This window comes from Acipenser ruthenus, chromosome 30, assembly GCF_902713425.1.
Source record: "Acipenser ruthenus chromosome 30, fAciRut3.2 maternal haplotype, whole genome shotgun sequence".
Classification (NCBI taxonomy): domain Eukaryota; kingdom Metazoa; phylum Chordata; class Actinopteri; order Acipenseriformes; family Acipenseridae; genus Acipenser; species Acipenser ruthenus.
Window position 1 is genome coordinate 2,640,397 of NC_081218.1, and position 21,453 is coordinate 2,661,849.

Below are 21,453 nucleotides of genomic sequence, written 5' to 3' on the forward strand. Positions count from 1 at the left end.
TCAAAGTACTGCAGACATTGGTTATGCAAAAGCTGCCAGGAGTCAGTCCTACAGTGACACCTTGTGGTGAAAATGAAGAACACGCTCGTTGTCATGAGCAGATAACACTCTACAGATAGGAGTGGCAACAGGCTGTCAAGACATCTGAATTCTAAACTACTCAATCAGAGAGAAAAAAGGCATTTATTTGATCATTTATTAAAATTAAGGCTTCATAATTCTTAAAAAAAAGGTACATTTACAAGATTAATATACAAACAGCATTTATAAACAGGTTGGTTTGACATGTATTTGGTTTCCAGTTTACTCATTGCATTACAGACTCACAGAATACCCTCCCTCCCCAACTCCCTGTATAAGCAAGTTTCAACCCTAATCCTCAACAACTTCCAACTGTCAACAGAGCTTCTCAAACATATTCGATTATTCTGATCACACAAGCCCAAACTTAAGCGCATCTATCTCTCTCTCATTCGCACACACAGGTTTAGGTAAACAGCGTTAATTTCAGCACAAAGTGTGTTTTTATATGAAATCTGTTAATGTTCGACTACTAGAAATAAGCGCGACGTGTAGAAGACGTCAGCTTGTTTGTTCTTCCCACCTGTACTTTGAAAGATATCTTAAGTTAGTTAGTCATACCCGGCTGGATGTGGCTCTATAGCTTTTAACTGCTCGCTCAATAAAAAGACAGTCGCAATGGATAATGGATAATGATCCCAGATCGTGGCGGACCGATCTATCGAAGGAAGCGAATGCTCATCTTGTGCTCAATATCCACCTTGTCCAGCGACTGAAAAAAAAATATATATATTATTTACAACACCTTCGGATGAGATTTTAAAACCTAGGTCCTATTGTGACTGCAGCAGCAGTTGTTGATGCATAGTTCAACCCCTAGTCTCTATAAGTCGCTTTGGATAAAAGCATCTGCTAAAATTGATGAATTATTAATAATAATAATAATAATAATAATAATAATAATAATAATAATGTTTAAACTCTTTCCATTTATAATTGGCCAGTCCATAACCCCCGTGGTCCCCGTCACTAGTTAGACAGGAACTAGCCGGAGAGTCTCTCCTCTTAACTTGGCACGTACCTTTTTGAATTCTTCGAACGAGATGGCGTCGTCTCCGTCCAGATCGGCCTCTTGTATCGTCCGGTCAGTGATGCTCTCCAGCTGCTCCTCCGTCACCTGCACCCCCACCATCATACGCAGGACCTGCGGAGCACACATCTTGAGAACAGCACTGTGACGTGCACCCCCACCTGCACCCCCACCATCACACGCAGGACCTGCTGTCACCTGCACCCCCACCATCACACGACTGAACACATACTAGGAGCACAGACCTAACCCTCAACCCAACTGAGCTTTGTAAAGGGAAGAAAAAAAAAAAAAAATCGCACCATTTATTTCAACAAGGATTTGGTCAGGACCCAAAAACCCATGCCTAATTACCCAGCCACCGGCTCGCTGTGCGTGACCCTGAGCAAGTCACCTAACCTCCGCCCTTCGGATGAGACGTAAAACAAAACGAGGTCCTATTGGAAGTGACTCTGCAGCAGCAGTTGATGATGAAGCATAGTTCACCCCCTAGTCTCTGTAAGTCATTTGGATAAAAGAGTCTCCTAAAAAGACTAATTCATAATAAAAAATGAATGCTGGGAGAGGGTGGATTAGACTGTTTCACTGTGCTTTTACTGTACCCACACCAAAAAAAAATTAACTATGCATCGAAATAAAACATTGTTTTTTTTTTGGCTTTTAGTTTTACCTGTAAAAGCTCACTCTTTGAGATCTTGCCATCTTTGTCCTGGTCGTAAAGCTGGAAGGCAACTGAAATACATATAAAAAATTTTTTTTAAAAACACATGGCAAAGATCAGTGATGCTACTGGTATGAATTGATGTTTCAACTCCAGAAGGAGTCCGCTGTGTACAGACGGAGCAGAGACAGAGAAAAAGGGAGGGATCATGAAAGATACTCTGTGTAATTCAATCCCAAGCGGATTCAAAAATCAAACAGATACAAACATTTAAACTGTCTGTGTAAACGGTCCGTTTGAACCATCATTCAGCCCTGATTTACTGGTTTATAGTCATCTTTATATTTTATTCTTTAAAATATTACCCAGGTTAACAATGCTTTGAGACACTATAAATACAGGGATGGAAATAAGACTCCTATTGCGTAGCGGTTTTGCCCATTCCAAGTTTTACTACGAGTTTGATCAGCCACAGTGTGTATATAGATAAGCTCATTAAAACTCATAGTGAAACCAGGGATGGATCAAACTGCTGTGCAATGGGAGTCGTATTACCGTTTCCCTTACACAGTCAGTTGCATACAATTCTGCTTTGTTTTTTTAATTTCTAAGTTTACCCCCTTAACGAGACCTTTATTAACACGCCGCTTCCAGTTTTGCAGTAGCTGGCGACTCACACTTGAGCTTGTTAACCCTGCTGTTGATGGGCTCCGGGGCATTTGGTTCCTTCTTCGGGTTTTGATCTACGGGTCGGAAGCGAGCCAGGATCCGGACGAACGAGTTGAAATCGATCAAATCCATCCTGTCAGTGATGAGGTCACACAAGCGTTAGGCAAGCAACTTAAATATTCAAATGTCCAATTGAACAAATAAATTAGATCAATGAAGTGAATTGAGAGCAGCAGTGTGGAGTAGTGGTTAGGGGCTCTGGACTCTTGACTGGAGGGTCGTGGGTTCAATCCCAGGTGGGGGACACTGCTGCTGTACCCTTGAGCAAGGTACTTTACCTAGATTGCTCCAGTAAAAACCCAACTGTATAAATTGTATGTAAAAATAATGTGATATCTTGTAACAATTGTAAGTCGCCCCGGATAAGGGTGTCTGCTAACAAATAAATAATAATAATGAAAACCAGGAGACCGCATGGCCCTTGAGGACTGGAGTTTGACACCTCTGCCTTTAGGAGCGATCAGAAATCTATTAAAAAATAAAAATAAATCAGGGGTTCCCAAATTGGGGGGCGTGGGGTGGTTTCAGGGAGCCCGTAGCACATACAAAAAAACAAAAAAAAAACTCTTGTACAAAGCAAACACCCTCTTTCACTGAAGGGATCAAAACATATTTGAAAATATCAGGACTGCATGAGGTTTCCCTGCCTTAAAGATAAGACATCTAGGTCTTTTCACCCCAGCAGTGTCTTCTGTGTTCCTGGCGTGTCACGCAACAGGGGAAGCAGTTGATTGGTTAATGACAGGAAAGGAGCCAGTGAAGGGGTGGGGACTAGGAAGTGCGACACCATCTGAAAGCAGGGCTTGCAAACTGATTTCTTTAGTATCAGATTTTGAAATCCAGGCAGACACAGAGCACATGAATGGAAGGGAACCATCAAATATACGGGATTACTGAGTGCATATGAAATAAAGTAGGATTAATACTAAAGGGAAAATGTGAACCAGATAATAAGTGTGACTTTAGGACTTGGATTGGAGGTTTGAATGCTTACCCGTCAGGAAAAAAAGCGTTTATGATTCTGTCCCCTAAAGGGTTAACAGCGAGCTCGCTGATATTCTGAAAATCACTCCGGCTGAAACGACAAAAAAAAAAAACCAGGAACGTTATACAAACTCCCCTCCCCCCCACCCCCCAAAAAAAAGAAAAAAAAATGACTTGAGGGAACTAAATGTATTGAGGCTGTGTAGGAGGCTGTGTGGTCCAGTGGTTAAAGAAAAGGGCTTGTAACCAGGAGGTCCCTGGTTCAAATCCCACCTCAGCCACTGACTCATTGTGTGACCCTGAGCAAGTCACTTCACCTCCTTGTGCTCCGTCTTTCGGGTGAGACGTAGTTGTAAGTGACACTGCAGCTGATGCATAGTTCACACACCCTAGTCTCTGTAAGTCGCCTTGGATAAAGGCGTCTGTTAAATAAACAAATAATAAAATTAAGATAACTTGGGTTTTGCCAAGGACAGCCTTATAAATCAATTATGTACCGATGCTTCAATCTTCACGGAGATAAAGACGTCAGACCATCGAAACAGTAACTGGTAAGAACTGCTCTCAGTCCCTCCCTGTAACAGGTCCAGTCCCAATATTATTAACCTGCCAGGGATTTGAAGTGGATCGTTTACACAGACCAGTGAAGCGAAGGTCAGCCACCTGCTTTCAGTCTTACAAGGGTTATGTTAAGGACAGTAACATCTTCCCTGTGGCTTACGAGTCAAAGCTGAGGTCTGTGAATATTCCAGTTGTCGTTCTTATTACTGCAAATAAGACTCCTGTTGCATAGCAGTTTCACCCATTCCAGGTTTTACTACCAGCTTGATCAGCCCCAGTGTAAAGGTAACGGGCTCCTAAAACCAGGAATGGATCACACTGCTATGCAAGGTGAGTCATTTCCACCCGAGCATTTCTCTCTCTCCAAACCCAGGCTTGAAGCCTGCGGGCCCGGACTGGAGTAACTGGCTGAACTCACTTGAGCGATCCTTTGTCATCTTTATCCAGAGCGTGGAATCGATCGTAGAGACGGCAGATATGAGACGAGGAGACTGGGGAGAAAGAGCGGAGAAACAAAGCCACCCAGGTGTTAGATTACTGACCCTTTAGGATTCGACATGTTCTCGGCTGGCATGGTTAGACACAGTGACTGCTGTGTAGCAGTTACACCCATTCCAGGTTTTACTAGCAGCTTGATTAGCCGCAGTGTGTGTCTTATTATTTATTAGCAGACGCCCTTATCCAGGGCGACTTACAATTGTTACAAGATATCACATTATTTTTACATACAATTACATTATTTTTTACCCATTATTTTTACATACAATTCCCCATTTATACAGTTGGGTTTTTACTGGAGCAATCTAGGTAAAGTACCTTGCTCAAGGGTACAGCAGCAGTGTCCCGCACCTGGGATTGAACCCACGACCCTCCGGTCAGGAGTCCAGAGCCCCTAACCACTACTCCACACTGTCTTATTAAACTCACAGCAAAACCGTAAACGAATCAAACTGCTGTGCAACGGGACTCTCATTCCAATACTTGAGTAGACACACTGTTCAAAAAAAATGGGGTGGGGTTGGGATAGGTGGATTACCCCCCAATAAGGGGGAGAGAGGGGGTAAGAGAGAGAAAGAGGGGCTAGGAGAAAGAAAATGAGAGAGTAAGAAGAGAAAGGAATAAACTCAAACTGTTACAAGCAAGCAGTTCGTCTGATAATGGCCAAATGCAATCTGAAACGTCTTTAGGAACCAAGGACAGTTCTAGGATATAAAAGAAATTAATTGGGAACTCTTGGGAAACAGACCTTAAAAAAACACACACACACATTTTAATTTAACTGATAACCTAACTGCTTTAAAAAACACCCCATAAAAAATCGCAAGAATCAAACCCTAACAAAGGCACTATTTCCTGGGTCCCTATGCCGACGTCAGTGCGTTTAACCGGTAAATTAACCGCGTGCGTTCTCAAACGCCAACAATATAGATTTTTTTTTTTTTTTTTTTTTTAATTAGATTATGATTCGCACCACAAGTGTACATTAATAAATTATTGTTAGTTAACTTCCGTTAGGTTTGTTTGTACATATTTATTTTATTTTTATTTTTATTATTATTTTTATTATTATTATTATTATTATTATTATTATTATTATTATTATTATTTTTATTATTATTATTATTATTATTAATGCGTGTGGTTATTTCGTTTAGGATATTTCTTTATTTTTGTAGCTTTGCTATTATGTGGGTGAATACGAACCAGCAATGTGTATACTTATATACTAGTTCAGTACAAAGTGCGCAGCAATGAAATGCCTTTGCGAGGGAGTCTTCATTCCCTGTCAGATGTAAATCATTTACAAAAAAAATCACAGAAATAACTCAATGAGCCCACACAACCCACAACAAACCGACCTCAGACGTTTTTGCGGAGGCGACAGACGATATAAATTTTCTAACAGGCGGTTTAAGTACAGAGTCTGGCAATACACGCCCTGCCTGCTCCATAAAATGTGAACGAAAAAACCAGGACGTCAATCTAAAACGTTAAACATTAACAATAAGCAAACCAAACACAAAATGCAAGTTTAAACTTGTTCCAGTGTCACATTATTGCACCTTTTTTAAAAACTGAGATTCCATCCCCTTTTCCAAACTTTCCTTCGCGTATAACGAGAATGTTACCATTTCAGCAAGATAAGCCAACGCTGAATCCAGCTGCCCACTCTGTCTATGCAACTGAAGACCATTGAAATGCATGAGGACTCGTAGGAGGTTTCTGTTTGTTTGTTTGTTTTCTTTTTCTTAAAAAAAGCAGCGCCTGCAGACATTTAATATTTACATTAATCACCCCTTTTGTGCCATTATATTTATCCAAAAGCCGCCATTTACATGAAATCAAATAGTTCAATGCCGCTATAGCGTACAGCTGCGGAACAAATTCGGTATTTGTTGTGTACCGTGGACCTCTCAGCATTGCACTGCAGCTGGCGTGCTGGTGCCATACCAAAACATCACGTTACCCGTGCATGCAGTTTACAAAAACAACTTACACCCAGTCTCAAGAATCAGTTCGTCCAGGTTGTGGATCTTGGCAAGCGTTGAGCCGTTGCAACCCATTTCAAAACTCCTAGGGGTGTTTATCGATCCGTCTGCAAAACCCCGCACTGCCGAATGGTTTCTGAAAACTCGTCAAGTCGCGACTTCTCAGTAGAATAAAACTTTTGGAGATGGGCAATTAGCTGCTGACCTCAGCCTTTACTTTGACGGACGTCAGGACTAGCAAATCACTGTCCCGTCCGGAGCGACTGATTTACAAAGGTGGCCAATCAGAGATTAGGAAATGGGTTCCGTTAGAATGAACCTTCTACGTGGGAGGAGGGGGGGGGGGGGGGGGGGCACCATCATACACAGGGGTTACAGTTTTGTTCAATGGCTTTCAGCACCCCCACTTTAAAAATTGTTCCAGTACCACTGGCAAGTTTCACATTTAAAAAGCGAAACTTTATAGTTTATTTCGCCATAAATAAAATAAAAAAACTTAACGCAAATGCATAAAACTACTGTATTTTATACACAATTGCAACAATACCACTACTACGACTACTACTACTACTACTACTACTAATAATAATAATAATAATAATAATAATAATAATAATAATAATAATAATAGTAAAAGCCTATACAAATTGTGGCTGTCCTTTTTTTTAGCACCAGTGTCTCCTCTGTACCGTGCATTCCCTCGGGTGTGTTTTATTAAACTCCTAGTAAAACCAGGAATGGATCACACTGCTATGCAATGGGAGTCTTATTTCCACCGACCTGTTAGAAACGACCATGGCTTTATCGGTATAACCTGTGCTGACGCAACAATCGCGGTCTATACGCCCTCTGCTGGTCGTGTATAATATTACTCAATGTGCACGGTCAACCAAGCGCTTAGGAATTCAACACAAATTCACTGCTGCCGATTGGGAACACAGTTTAGTATTTGTCAGCACTGTGCTCTTGTACAAAGCAAAGTCTAAAACAATTAAAGTAAACACAGCGATGTCTGTTGCGTAACGCGCTTAATCATTAACCGTTTGGTTAATAGTGTTAAAATGTTACACAGTACAAAAAAAAGTTTACACGAAACTGTTAATCATACCACGATAAGCTGTAGAGTTAATCAATTAACAAGTACGTTTGTCACTTGCTTCATAATATTTTCAATAATGGTTTACTTTTAAATGGTACAGTTCACACACACATACACATCTATCTATATCTACCTATATCTCTTTATATGTTGAACATGCTTTAACTCTGTGATTTACAGAGCGTGTAACCCGTGTTTAAAAGGGTTAAACTTCAGTGGGCTTTTACTGTGGGAAACTTTTACTATTATTATTTATTTCTTAGCAGACGCCCTTATCCAGGGCGACTTACAATTGTTACAAGATATCACATTATTTTTACATACAATTACTAATTTATACAGTTGGGTTTTTACTGGAGCAATCTAGGTAAAGTACCTTGCTCAAGGGTACAGCAGCAGTGTCCCCCACCTGGGATTGAACCCACGACACTCCGGTCAAGAGTCCAGAGCCCCTAACCACTACGCCACACTGCTGTCCCTTCTTTCATAAGGCATACCTGTGAATTCATATCTGTACTGGTCCCTTTAAAGTTAAGAGCACACAAACAAACCCGACTGGGCGCACGGTATACTGTAGCTTCAAAGCCTCGTTGATGCAACGCTATGAAACGTCTATTTAGTTTTTCCTACACAGTCGCTTGTTCCAAGACACCGCTATCAAAGGGCTATTGTACTGAGCAAGAGGGCAGCTGTGGACTTGTGACTAAATATCACTGTAAAAAAAGTAGGCCTAGTATTTAAATCAAAGTATTGTTCGTGTCTGTTTGCGACATACTGCTATAGGAAGATATTTTAATAACGGGGGTGTTATAAGGGTTATATATTACGCTAATAACCACAGACTACGCTATAAAGGAGCAATTCATCACGTGACGTGTTACAGCAACTGGACAATCCGTGCTGACAACACCACATGCGGTCTACGCGCCACCTGCTGGTCGTTTATAATATTACTCAACATGACGGAAAAACACCTCCTGTACAGCCTGTGTTGACAGCCCAGTTGCTTTATATCCTCCTATGCTTTACTTGTCGGGTGCAGGGGGTTAAAAATGGAAAAGGGAGAGGGGGGGGGGGGGGTCTGGGGGGGTCGTGTTTGTGTGCCGCCCCAGGACACTAGCAGTAAAGCGGCAAAGAACAATTGCTTTATTGATCGGGTCTCTATCAATAAATTGGGTTTTATTTATTTAAAAAAAAAAAAAAACGGAGTGATTATCTAGCCGTAGTTATAGGTCTATATGGGGACCAATTCCTCAGAAATATATATATATATTTTTGTAATATTTAATGTTTGTGATGTTCCGTACAGAAGAACTTACTCATGCGTGAAATTACTCAGTACTTTGCACTGTGCTGCTCGGAGCGTTCTGTTATTGGGTTTATTGACTGCTTCGACCTTCAATTCACGGTTTATTGTAGGTTAAATGCATGCATATTTATACAGCGTTAATCTAAGAAAAATGCATTGTCGCTATATTACACTGTCTGCAACTGTATCGGATATTCAAGTGCAGTAGTGGCCGTTTGCACGAAGATTGAATAAATATTGGAAATTACTTAACAATGAAAACATTAGAGCATGATTTGACAGAAAACTATAACTTGTATTTATTTGTACTTAAAAAAAGGTTTATTATTATTATTATTATTATTATTATTATTATTATTATTATTATTATTATTATTATTATTATTATTAATTAGGATACAGTCACTCTAATAAGCGATCACATTTGTCCATGCAGAATGTTTATGCTCTTCTGTGTTGTCAAATTAAATAAATGCTGTTTGTTTTAAAGCATATTTTTGCTTGTACCATTGATTTACTAAGAGTATACAAACAACACGAAACTAGTATCACGTGGCACTAGGGCTGCCACCTGTCCGGGTTTGACCCGGACTGTCCAGGAATTGGCATCTGTGTTCGGGTGGCAGGAATTAACAAACCCGGTCGCCCTGATGTCCGGTTTTAACGCATAAGAAACACCAGCCTGCCTTTAATATTTCCTGCGCCATACCGTATAACGGGACATTTTGGAGTGGAATTTATTTTGGCTTTATTGGTGGTTTTGATTGGCTTGCCAATAATACTTCCACCAATCAGAATCATGGTATGCAGCGCAGGTTGAAGAAGCGCTGGGCATGGGACAGAATGTTTCGGATGTCAAAGTGATTATGAGGATGAGTGATACTGGAATGCCAAATTTGCTTACAAAAATGAAAAGCATACCGGACATTTCCATCAATGGATTTAGGAAATCTGGAATTTATGATGCGATCAGAAACTCTGACGCCGTGTAAACTGCGCCTGTTACAATGGTACAGTACCTGTAGGACTGTTCTTTTTTAGGCTAAGCAGTTTTGTGGGTTTATATATATATATATATATACATATATATACAGGGTTAATTAAGTAGCAGCCATTTGTTTATGCCAGACTTGTTAGAAAGTCTGTCACAATGGTGGACAGAATATTGTGGATACTAATATTAAGACACCCACCGTGCAGGTATCGCAAACCATTATGTTGTCCCTAACCAATATGTTCAAATAAATTAGGTATGCGCCGTATAAAAAAATAAATAAAAAATAAAAAAATTGCCAGTGCTTCCCAGCTAACACACAACGTGCTCACAACTTTGCAGTAAGGTTGTGGGTTGGTTGGTGCCAACACAACGTTGTGACAACGATAGAGATGTTACTTGGTTCAAATAAACGTTGTGTCAATAGCTATTTTATTACATTTATCTGTGTTTTCAGTTTTTATTTATATTATTGCAGTATTCAAGCCTATAGCTGTTATTCTTGAAAAAAAATAGAGCATTTGTTTGTTTTTCTGGCTTGATTTTAATCGGTCCTAAAGCGTTCCATTGCACGCGCCTCGAGGAGCGTCAACTGAAGATGCTCGCGCACCTGTCAGAGAGAGCTTAGTAGTGTGAAGGAAATTTGTATAATTTATTTTTTAATATATATTTAATTTACATATGTATTGTTGTATATATATATACACATATATATATGTGTGTTTTTTAATGTTTGTTTGTTACATTTTTAAAAAAAATATATATTAGAGTAAGTTAGCTGTGCGTGTGAAACAGAACTCGGACTTCTTGTAGCTGGAGGAGATCGTCGAGATCCTGAGGTAAGTTTATTTTTTATTTTTATGATTAATGTATTGTTATCCATAAATGTTACTAAATAAAGCGATTTGTCATGGTTAAATAATTTCGAGGGATCAACAAATGGGGTTTTATCGTCCCAAATTTAAAGACTTTCAATTTGGTCTCACTCAAAGGGGACAAACATTTAATTAAAGCTCACAATTAACGTATATTAATTTCTAATAGCTAAAAATAGAATACGCGTTTCGACTGTCATAGTTAGCTACGAATGTACAGTAGCAATGCGACCTAGCTGTAGCTGTACTGGATGTCAGTGTGCCTACGTTAGTTAAGTTATTTCTATTGTCATTTCATGTATTGTTGTAATATAATCTCGTGTTTTGTAATAATGTTTAAGTGCTCAACATACTGACTTATCAAGAGCACTGTGTATACTGCATGGTTATTGATTTGCACCGCGATCTGGTGGTACTGTGTGACACTATTGCAGTATACTGCAGTTTTGATAGAGCTAGGCTGACTGTGAAATAAGTCTGGGTTTGTTTTGGGGAACAGGTGGCAAACCCTAGGGTAAGGTAAGTAAGGGGCAGGAGTGTGGAGTGGTGGTTAGGGCTCTGGACTCTTGACCGGAGGGTCGTGGGTTCAATCCCAGGTGGGGTACACTGCTGCTGTACCCTTGAGCAAGATACTTTACCTAGATTGCTCCAGTAAAAACCCAACTGTATAAGTGGGGAATTGTATGTAAAAATAATGTGATATCTTGTAACAACTGTAAGTCGCCCTGGATAAGGGCGTCTGCTAAGAAATAAATTTTAATCAATGAAATCATTGGTGGCGTTCAACGATGACAGTCTCCCTCCAGTGGCTCAAAGGTGGAACTGCATCAACTGGCAGACAAAGCATTGACCTTGGCTCTAACTGCCCTGTATAAAAAACAAAACCAAAACAAATCAAAATAAAATAACATGGCACGTTTACTACATTCTGCCTTTACTTAGACGCACGTTATCAGAAAGAGGACGGCGCAGACAGGTGTTGACAGTCCAGTTTGCTTACATCCTTGTTTCTTTTTTTTTTCATCCACAGGAAGTAGGATAAAGGCTATCAATAACGTCAAACAGATGCGGTCTTAATTTATCACAAAATATATCTTTTAAAATAGTATACTACTGTATCCTGTTCTGGTGTTCAGAAGTGGCTGACTCATATGGGGGGGGGGGGGGGTGGGTTGACCAAACATCTGTCACATCTGTCGCGTGACGGTATGTGCACTTCACATCCTGCTGTCCCTTTTCTGCAGGAAGTTATGCGGCTGGCTTTTTTCTGTCCTAGTTCCCAGAACACCTTGGGTACATCCTTAGAATTGGCTTTTGAGTGTGTCACCAAATCCAAGGATATTGGGGGGGGGGGGGGGGGGGGGGGGGATTTTAAAGACGCACACAGTGCTGTAGTGTACTTTACCGAAGAGTGCATGTTTTTGTCTTAGTTTTCTGGCAGTCTCCCTAACTTGTTGTAAAACCTGTCATTTGTGCTATGAAATCAATTATTGGAAACCATTGCAAAGCTGCCACTCACAACCATTAAACAAGATGCGTCAAAGCTGAGTCATGTATATCACTGACTGGTAGTGAAGTGAGAATTACAGTGAGATCTCGCGAATGAGGCCACCAGCATAATGTGGTCTTCAATATGAGCATGGCCCTTTACAAGCAGTGTAGGCAATATAAATTATTATTATTTATTTCTTAGCAGACGCCCTTATCCAGGGCGACTTACAATTGTTACAAGATATCACATTATTTTTACATACAATTACCCATTTATACAGTTGGGTTTTTACTGGAGCAATCTAGGTAAAGTACCTTGCTCAAGGGTACAGAAGCAGTGTCCCCCAGCTGGGATTGAACCCACGACCCTCCGGTCAAGAGTCCAGAGCCCTAACCACTACTTCACACTGCTGCCTTTGTTTGATTTTGTTTCTGCCCTTCGCTGCTTAAAATAAACACAGATGAATGACCAGAAAAAAAAGCAACGTGTGCCTTCTGTTGAAAAGTACAATCAAAACAAAACCGAAAATGTACTTGGCTTCAACAAACTGAACTGCTAGGAAAATCCCCTTCAAAATTAATTATTGTTATGTTTTGTAAGCACTTAATAAATCGAGTGTTTGACAACACCACCTTGTTCCCCTATTAAAGCAAACAAACGCTATTTATCATCTTCAGGGAAAACACATTGAAAAGTCAAGGGATAGGTCTTGGCCCTGTACTGGAATTCATTTGTAAAAGAATAAACAACATGCCCTTCATTCAAAACACTGCATAAGCTAAAGCATAACATGAAGATTGTTTTATAAACAGTTATGCTAATTTAAGGGTTCGTACAAGTTTCATTCAACTTTGATAACATTCACATTTTTCTTTCACTTTTAACAGAAATCCACAGTGAAAATACACAGCTATTCCCAATCAACCTTAATTGCTGTGCTAATCTGGAATTCCAATTAAACAATTAGCACAATCAAGGACTTCAGCTGTGTGAAGGGTGCATGAAAGGAGGAAGAAGCTTAAACTGAACACACTTTAACAGTGACAATAAAACCGGACGACAGCCGCAGTAAGTACTAGGCCTTGTGCTTGCTTAAAATCCCCAGTCTTGATTTTTTGGTACCGTGAACTAGGGCAGTTCACCTCAAGATTATTTCTTTATACAACTGAGAGGGAGAATGAGTTTTTTTTAATGGATGCTGATGTTGTAATTGCCTTAAATGATATGTCTTGCAATGCAGATGTCTCTGTGCGGGACAGAAGTCGGGCTTCAGAACGGAGTGAATATTAATTTTGCATTATGCTGTTGTGAGACGGAAACAATAATTGGGGTTAAGTTGCTTCCTCTTTAAAGTTTAAAGCCAGAGTTTGTTCAGTGTCTACAGTGTTCAGATATTCAGTTTGTGAGGTTCTAGCTACTATAGTTTGCCTCTTTTTTGCAAACTGCACTCTGTTAGGATCCAGACCTGGATGGCTGTCCAGTTTGTTTACATTCCCTAAAGCTTGTTTCAGGTGCAGGCACACACCGTTTGGGAAATTAAAAACTATGATGAAAAGGTTTGCAGGTAAAGAAGTTGCTGTGCAACATTGAGATGTCACAAATAAAAACTACAGCATCACTGTATGGTGTGCAGAACTATGCAAGGTTTATGCTAACAGCTATCTTTTAAAAAATAAAAAAATATATCTATACATATATTATGAGGTGTTGTACATTATACTGTGTAATAGAGTTAGAATTGAAAATTAGCGCCATGGTATATTTGTGTTATGCTGTATTTATTATTGTTATTATTATTATTATTATTATTATTATTATTATAATAATTATTATTATATGCTGACAGTTTGGGGGAATGTGTCCAAATATGTTTTTCATAATGTAACGGAAGGGAGGGGAGGTGAAGAGGGAGTGAGGTGGAGAGAGATTGAGTAAGGGGAGAGGGGGAGATGGAGGGTTAGAGAACATGAGTTGTGAGGAGAGTGAGTGAGTGAGGAGGGAGCTAGCGAAAGAGGGGTTGGTGAGTGTCACAAAGACGGCCGGAGTGGGTGGCGTCAGACCAGAAACAGGAACACAAACGACAGAGAGATGGGGTTTTGGTGAGGCTGAACGCGTGATCGCGTTCAGCATTTAATAAACAGAACAGAAAATAAAAGGTTTGAAACAACAAAAACACAGGACACGGCACTTGTAGCCAAAATAAAAGGACAAACAAAAACGGACTAGACAGTGCACAACACACAGACGAACAAACACGGTGAGTGAAAACACGTTAACTACTACTACTACTTTTACTTTTACTATTATTATTATTATTTCACCTCCGTCTCCAATCCCGTTCTCCACTCACCGAACACCTAACCCCCACCGAGTGAAAATGTGCATCTATATATACTGTTGTGCTGGGATTCAATTACTAATTAATTATTCACTTGAATCCCAGCACGTGAATTAATTCTGTGCAACCCCGTGCTCACATATTACATTTTAAATGCACGTGCGTGATGTGCCATCCCGTGCCTAAATACAAATCTACACTTTTTAACTACACGTGAAACACAGACCTGTTTATATCCCGTGTACCAATCTATACACCAACATTTACACACGCAACATACAACACAAAACACACAAATGCACACAGGGGCTGGGCGCATTGCCACAGTGAGGCACTGGCAGCAAAGGGGCATTGGCAGAGACAGCGAGTCAGAGACAGACAGTAAAGATGTAAGTGAGCTTGTCTCTGTGCCAGGACAACCCAGGGAAGCCAGTAGCCAATCCTGTGAACAAAGAGACCACTGCGCTGTAGGGAGGGAGCTCTGAGTCAGACCAGGGCTCTAAGCGGCACACAGCTGCTGAGGCAGTGAGCGATTGTTCAAAGTCTCACTTTAATCAAAACGTGCCAGGGAGCGATGCCCAGCTACAAATGGGACTGTCCCGAGAGAGGAGGTGGGGGAGAGGTGTTGGCATAGATAGAGTTGACGTGCTTTGAAAATCTGGCCCCGGGTTTAAGGGAAGAACGTGCAAGTGTCATACCTGACATGAACAAGGTGATAGCTGACTGGAATGGGAGACTGTCCAGGCAATTGTAGGGTTTAGTTCAAACGTGCTCTTTGTCTCTACATGCGCTCGTTAAGGAGATGTTTGGAAACTGGAGGAAGATATTAGTAATAATAAAAAAACAAAGATTAATGAAGAACATGCTGACAGGTTTACCGCATTCATAGTCTGTTTGTTTTGCATTTTGCCTGGGGTATGTAATAACTGTATTCCCCCCCCCCCCCCCCCCCCCCCCCCCGACAAAAATAATTTTTTTACTCTGTGACTCTTTGAACCACTTGATTTACTTTGTGTCAAAAACCCCTTTCTGTAAACCGTTCCTGTTGCCTGTGTGTAAATAATAAACATACTAAGGGAGGGGTTTCCAGCGAAGCTAATCTGTAAACATAGTTTTAATTGCTTTTTAAATTCCCTAAGTTGCGTTTATATTGGCAGCTACAGTCGCGCACAATAGGGAGATTTTACAGGAAACAAAAACTGCAAACTACTGCTTATCTTGGTTATGGTGCGTAGCCACTTAATTATTAAAAACATTGTCGAACCAGCTCATGATAATAGTCAGTATAGAGAGTGGCTCTAGTGGTTACAGCTGAGGACGGACTGGGAGGGAAGCTGTGTGGCTCTAGTGGAGCTGAGGAGGGAGGGAGGGAGGGAAGCAGTGTGGCTCTAGTGGAGCTGAGGAGGGAAGCAGTGTGGCTCTAGTGGAGCTGAGGAGGGACTGGGAGGTAAGCAGTGTGGCTCTAGTGGAGCTGAGGAGGGACTGGGAGGGAAGCAGTGTGGCTCTAGTGGAGCTGAGGAGAGACTGGGAGGGAGGGAGGGAGGGAGGGAAGCAGTGTGGCTCTAGTGGAGCTGAGGAGGGACTGGGAGGGAGGGAGGGAAGCAGTGTGGCTCTAGTGGAGCTGAGGAGGGACTGGGAGGGAAGCAGTGTGGCTCTAGTGGAGCTGAGGAGGGACTGGGAGGGAAGCAGTGTGGCTCTAGTGGTTAGAGATGAAGAGGGACTGGGAGGGAGGCAATTCTATGTTTGCTGCAACCACTTCAAAAAGACTAGAAAGTTACTAAGTTTAAAAACTGAAACAACTCAAAATCGGTCCCATTCGTGTCCGTGCATGCTTAGTCCTTATCAAGACTCCCATCAGTGTGTGGGGGAGTGGGGTTTACATCACTGACACTTCTCGCACTTTTCCAGCTGGTATTCAGCCAAGGTGTTTGTCTGTTTAAATCTCTCTAAACTACCATATTCTTCAGCATCTGTACATGCTTGAATTTGTGTTGATCACTTACAGACGTCTGCGTGTGTGTCGACACATGGTACACATGGTAAATCTTATAAGAAACTAAGTCAACGCAGAGATGGAAATAAGACTCCTATTCCATAGCAGTTTCACCCATTCCAGGTTTTACTATGAGCTTGATTAGTCACAGCGTGTATAGGTGTATCTGATTTATTAAACTCCCAGTGAAACCAGGAATAGATTATGGTTGCATTTTGCTGTTGCAATCTTCTGGGTGGTCGATTGTTGGGTCCCAATTGTTGTGCCATTTCAGTCTTTAGGCTGTAGAAACTACAAAATGATGTTGCAAAAGTCTACCAGAAGCCATAATAGTAGTACAGTAGTATTTCATGTTGTATTTAGATTTTTTTTTCAGTTTTTTGACACCTTTTTCAGTTTTTGACAGTATATGGGGGGGGAAACTACAAAGCGGTGGAGTGTAATTCAATATGTTAACGTGACATTATTCAGCAGGTTTCATTCGACTTCATGAAGCGAAACAAGTTCATTCTATAGGGTGATGCCAATCTTTTAGCCATAGCTGTGGATGATTATTAATTTTTTAACATCAACGCTCTGCCACTTCTAGGCAATGCTGTTTCCACACGTGGGCTAATGGCACATTTGCTGCTTCTGTTTATAATTGATGCCCAGGTCAACAGATTCAACAGTAAACAAATTCCAAATGTTTTATGCTTCGCAGTCTAAGAACCACAGCAACAAGGGTATTTCCCTCTGAGCAACACTGTGCAGAACCTCACACAGACCGCGTGGCCCACTGACCAATGGTGCGATAATCAAACCATGATGTGTTCAGAATCAAGGGGGCGAATTTCCAGCATAGAGGAAGGTGTTTTAATAGAGAGGGCGGGTGCACAGTAAATGTAAACCTCTGTCAAACCGCTTGTGAATGCATGCCACTACATGCTTGTTCCAAATTCTGCAGGTTTTTTATATACAGATTTTTTTGGAGGATTTGGGGTTATTGAAAAAAATGATTTAAAGGTATGTTGTAATCATTTATTATTATTATTATGTTGCCAAGTTGTAAACTTCTGGTTGGCAATGACCTAGCCTGGATTCGAACCTGCGATCCACTCCTTAATGGATGCGACACTCGGGAACCCTACAATATTAGAGTTTTTGTCAACGGACAATCCCTGATCTTGTCACATGGACATTGGACATTGGACATTGGTCTTAGCTGTCATCTGACTCTAAGGCACGGGCTCAACTGGACACATGGACTCGCCCAGTCCAGATGGGGTTGTTCCACCTGTGCAGGCTGACTGGGTCTCTGGTTCTTGCAGGAAGTCTGGAGAGAGTCTGGAAACTTTTACTCATTCTTTTTTGGTGCACAAGCGGAGAAGTCACAGCCAGCACCTGGTAATCGTTAGCTTTAGATTATTCTTGTATTAAAACAATGGGGTTTCAGTGATTGGGTTTCCTTGCTCTTGTTAATGATTTAACCGCTAAAGCTGAGGGAACACAAAGCCGCTTTTTCAGGAACAGTGGCTTGAAACCTGGTTCCAGGAGACCTATTTTGAGGCAACTTTGCTGTATCAAAGTCTTCCCTGGTGTGCCGTGCAGTGGCCTGAAACCTAGTCTCCTGAAACCAAGTTCCAGTTTGCTATATACTGTATAATGTATCAAAATCTATGGGTATATGAAAGCTGCTTCCCTGTAGGTCTCTGAATGTCATTTTTTTTATTTTTTTTTAATATAGTCGGAGAAATGGCTTGTCCGATTGTGATGAAACTTGCTTAGCACACTTTATTGACCGTATGGGTGTATGCCTATCTGCCACATTTGCTGTACATTTCTTTAAATGTATGTAGAGAACTCCTAGTTCACATTCAGGACACAAAACTCCTCTGTGTTCGTCCCGTAGGAGATTTCCAAATATTCGCTCAAATTTGACTTTCAAAACTAAGACTGAAACCAATTTGTCTCTAGCCATGATTCAGTACGATACTACGAAAAAAAGACAGTAGATCAACATGACAAGATACTTTTTTGTTTTTAATAATCCAGCAGTGGCCAAAAAAAGAGCACCGTTGAACACCCTTTTTACATTTTTTTTTCTTCTTTTTTTTGCCATTTATGGAGCCAGGTACTTACTGGAACAGAGGAAGTCTAAGGGTGCTTGGCTTGTGCTTTGCAAAAAAAAAAAAAAACATAAATATAGCTGTTCCTTTCATCTCCCGTATCTCTTCAGAACTTTTCCTGTGCAAAATCAGAAGTGGAAATTTATTCAATTGTTAGCAGCTGCGCTCCTCTGCGAGAATTCGGTTCGCTGAGCCGAAAAAAGTTCAAGAGTTTGGTTAACAAGTTTATACACCTGGGATTGATGGATCCAATTGGAGCGTGGCAAGAACATTAATTTATTCAGCCGTGCAAGTATTAGACACTGAGATATTGTGTAAAAGTGCTGGTACCAAAAAAAGATTTTAAATTGTTTCAAAATTTAAACATTCAGATATTCTGGAAAACACAAGTATAATTCTTACTCTATTACAATAAAAGAAAAAACATCTCAGGAGTACAATAAACCTGGTAGGGTGTGTTATTTATTTCACAAGTCCTATATGCATTGGTTCCCATTTGTTATATACTGTACAGCTATGGCCAAACGTTTAGCATCACCCTCTATATAGAATGAACTAATTTTGCTTCATAAAGTCAAATGAAACTGCTGAATGATGTCATGTTAACATGTTAAATTGCACACCGCTTTGTAGTTTTCCATAAACTTAACGAAAAACTGACAAATGAAAAAAATGTGACATTTTGGAATCCAACATGAAATACTACTGTACTACTATTATGGCTTCCGGTAGGCTTTTGCGATATCTTTGTATAGTTTTTTTGATGACACAGGATGTTGAATAAAGTATTGACTGACCTGTGATCTGATGACTGCTCAGGTGGCATGACTTAGGAAGTGCCAGTGTAACCAATTTCCAGTCGTGGAAACTTAGAACTTCTTTCAACTGAATCCATTCTGTCCTACTCAGAGCTGAATTTACTGTTTTAGACTTGTAATAAAGCGTGCATTGATCAGTTTCCATCAGTGCTGTTCAGTTGGTAGCAGCCTGTGTAAACGACACGTGTGCCAGAGGTCCATCGGTTAATAGAGGGGATCTTGTCTTGCAGGATCGGATACGATAGGTTCTACTGTTGTAGCTTTTTTTATTGAACTTTTGAACTTTAAAACAGAGAGGTTCTTTATTTCCCAGAAACTTCACTGCTCAGGTGTGAAATCGAAAAGGTGTCATGTGCACAGTTTCAGGTGCACTTTGAGCAGAGATAATGATCTTTGGAGTCAGTCTTTCCCGGAATACTGTGCACTACGCAACAAGATTCCAGGCTGACACAAACCATGAGGTATGAAGGAGGGAGGGAGGGAGCAGTTCAGGCTCCGTGCCTCAAGCCTGAACTGGAGGGAGCACCCTTTCTCTTAGGAGGGGTTAGAGCTGAGGAGGGACTGGGAGGGAGGCAGTTCTATGCTGCAACCACTTCAGATGGATCATACCAAAGGCATTAAAAGTCTAGAAAGTTACTAAGTTTGACCGAGGCACCCCAAGAGCGAAGTACTATAACCCCAGTCAATATTGTCCCGCATGTATTTATAAAGTGATGGAACACAACTGGAGTAAAAAGCTGTTTTACAAGAACCAGGATTTTTGTTTTATATACATAAAAATAAAGAAACTTGAACCACACTCATAATGAAACTTGTCTTGCCTGGCTCTGTGATGAGGGCTGCTGATTTGACAGGATAGTGGTTTGACCTGATTGGGGGGGGTTGTTGGTTGTGTGCCAGCTGGATCACAGCCAGACTTTGCAACACAAACCAAGGGACTGCGTGCCAGAGCAGGTTACCAGAATGGAACTTGTGTGGCTAGATTCGCAGACCCTGATCAGTACTAATCTTGGATTACCTTACCTGAAACACCAGTAGGCAGTTAGAGCCCTGTGTAGTTTTATAAAATCATTTTTGCAGGGTTAAAGAGTGTTTATTAGGATCATTTTCTTTTTTTTTTTCTTTTTTTTTTGTTAATACACTGTTTTAAGGAATGTTAAGGACAGTTATTTTTCACTAATATAACCGTTTGCAGTTTTAGTAAGTTACTCTCTCTCTTAAAACCTTGATCTTTAATACCCAAAACCTAAAAACATTCCTTAAAAAAAAAAATCTTTGTGACTGGTACGGATGGCGCAGATTACATTAAGATAATAATAATTCCTGCGGCACGTGGTTTTTTTTTTTGGAGCGAATGTGTCGTGTTTGTTTTAACGTTGCTGTTTCGGAGATAAGCCCGGGCCAAACTACAGTAGATCAGAGGTCAAACACAAAAACGAAACAGCAAAATGCACTGATAACTTTCATATTTTCAAAACTTTCAAGGTTTTGAGAGAGAGAGAGAGAGAGAGAGAGAGAGTAACTTTTACTGAAACGTATATATACAGACACATACAGGCAGCAATGTGGAGTAGTGGTTAGGGCTCTCGACTCTTGACCGGAGGGTTGTGGGTTCAATCCCAGGTGGGGGACACTGCTGCTGTACCCTTGAGCAAGGTACTTTACCTAGATTGCTCTAGTAAAAACCCAACTGTATAAGTGGGGAATTTTATGTAAAAATAATGTGATATCCTGTAACAATTGTAAGTCGCCCCGGATAAGGACGTCTGCTAAGAAATACATAATAATAATATTGACATAGCCTGATGGAGGACAGCAAGCACAGTGTACTGTATTCATAGGAACGTGAGTGAAATAAGACTCCCGTTGCACAGCATTTGGATCCATTCCTG

The 21,453-nt window shown here is 40.7% G+C and overlaps 1 protein-coding gene across 2 annotated transcripts; it reads right to left on the reverse strand.

Moving 5' to 3' along the window:
• Positions 1-182: 182 nt before the first annotated feature.
• Positions 183-19,721, reverse strand: chp2 (calcineurin-like EF-hand protein 2). Of its 2 annotated transcripts, none has more exons than XM_033993024.2 (7): positions 19,541-19,721; positions 4,465-4,537; positions 3,496-3,576; positions 2,450-2,574; positions 1,782-1,843; positions 1,103-1,225; positions 183-793 (listed from the first exon to the last, which is right to left on the reverse strand). In XM_033993024.2, exons 1-7 carry the CDS (start codon positions 19,704-19,706, stop codon positions 740-742), a joined length of 684 nt encoding a protein of 227 aa, XP_033848915.2. In that variant the 5' UTR covers positions 19,707-19,721; the 3' UTR covers positions 183-739. The 2 variants fall into 2 exon arrangements, with proteins under 2 accessions (XP_033848915.2, XP_033848926.1); XM_033993035.3 differs by lacking the exon at positions 19,541-19,721 and adding an exon at positions 6,544-6,746.
• Positions 19,722-21,453: the final 1,732 nt, after the last annotated feature.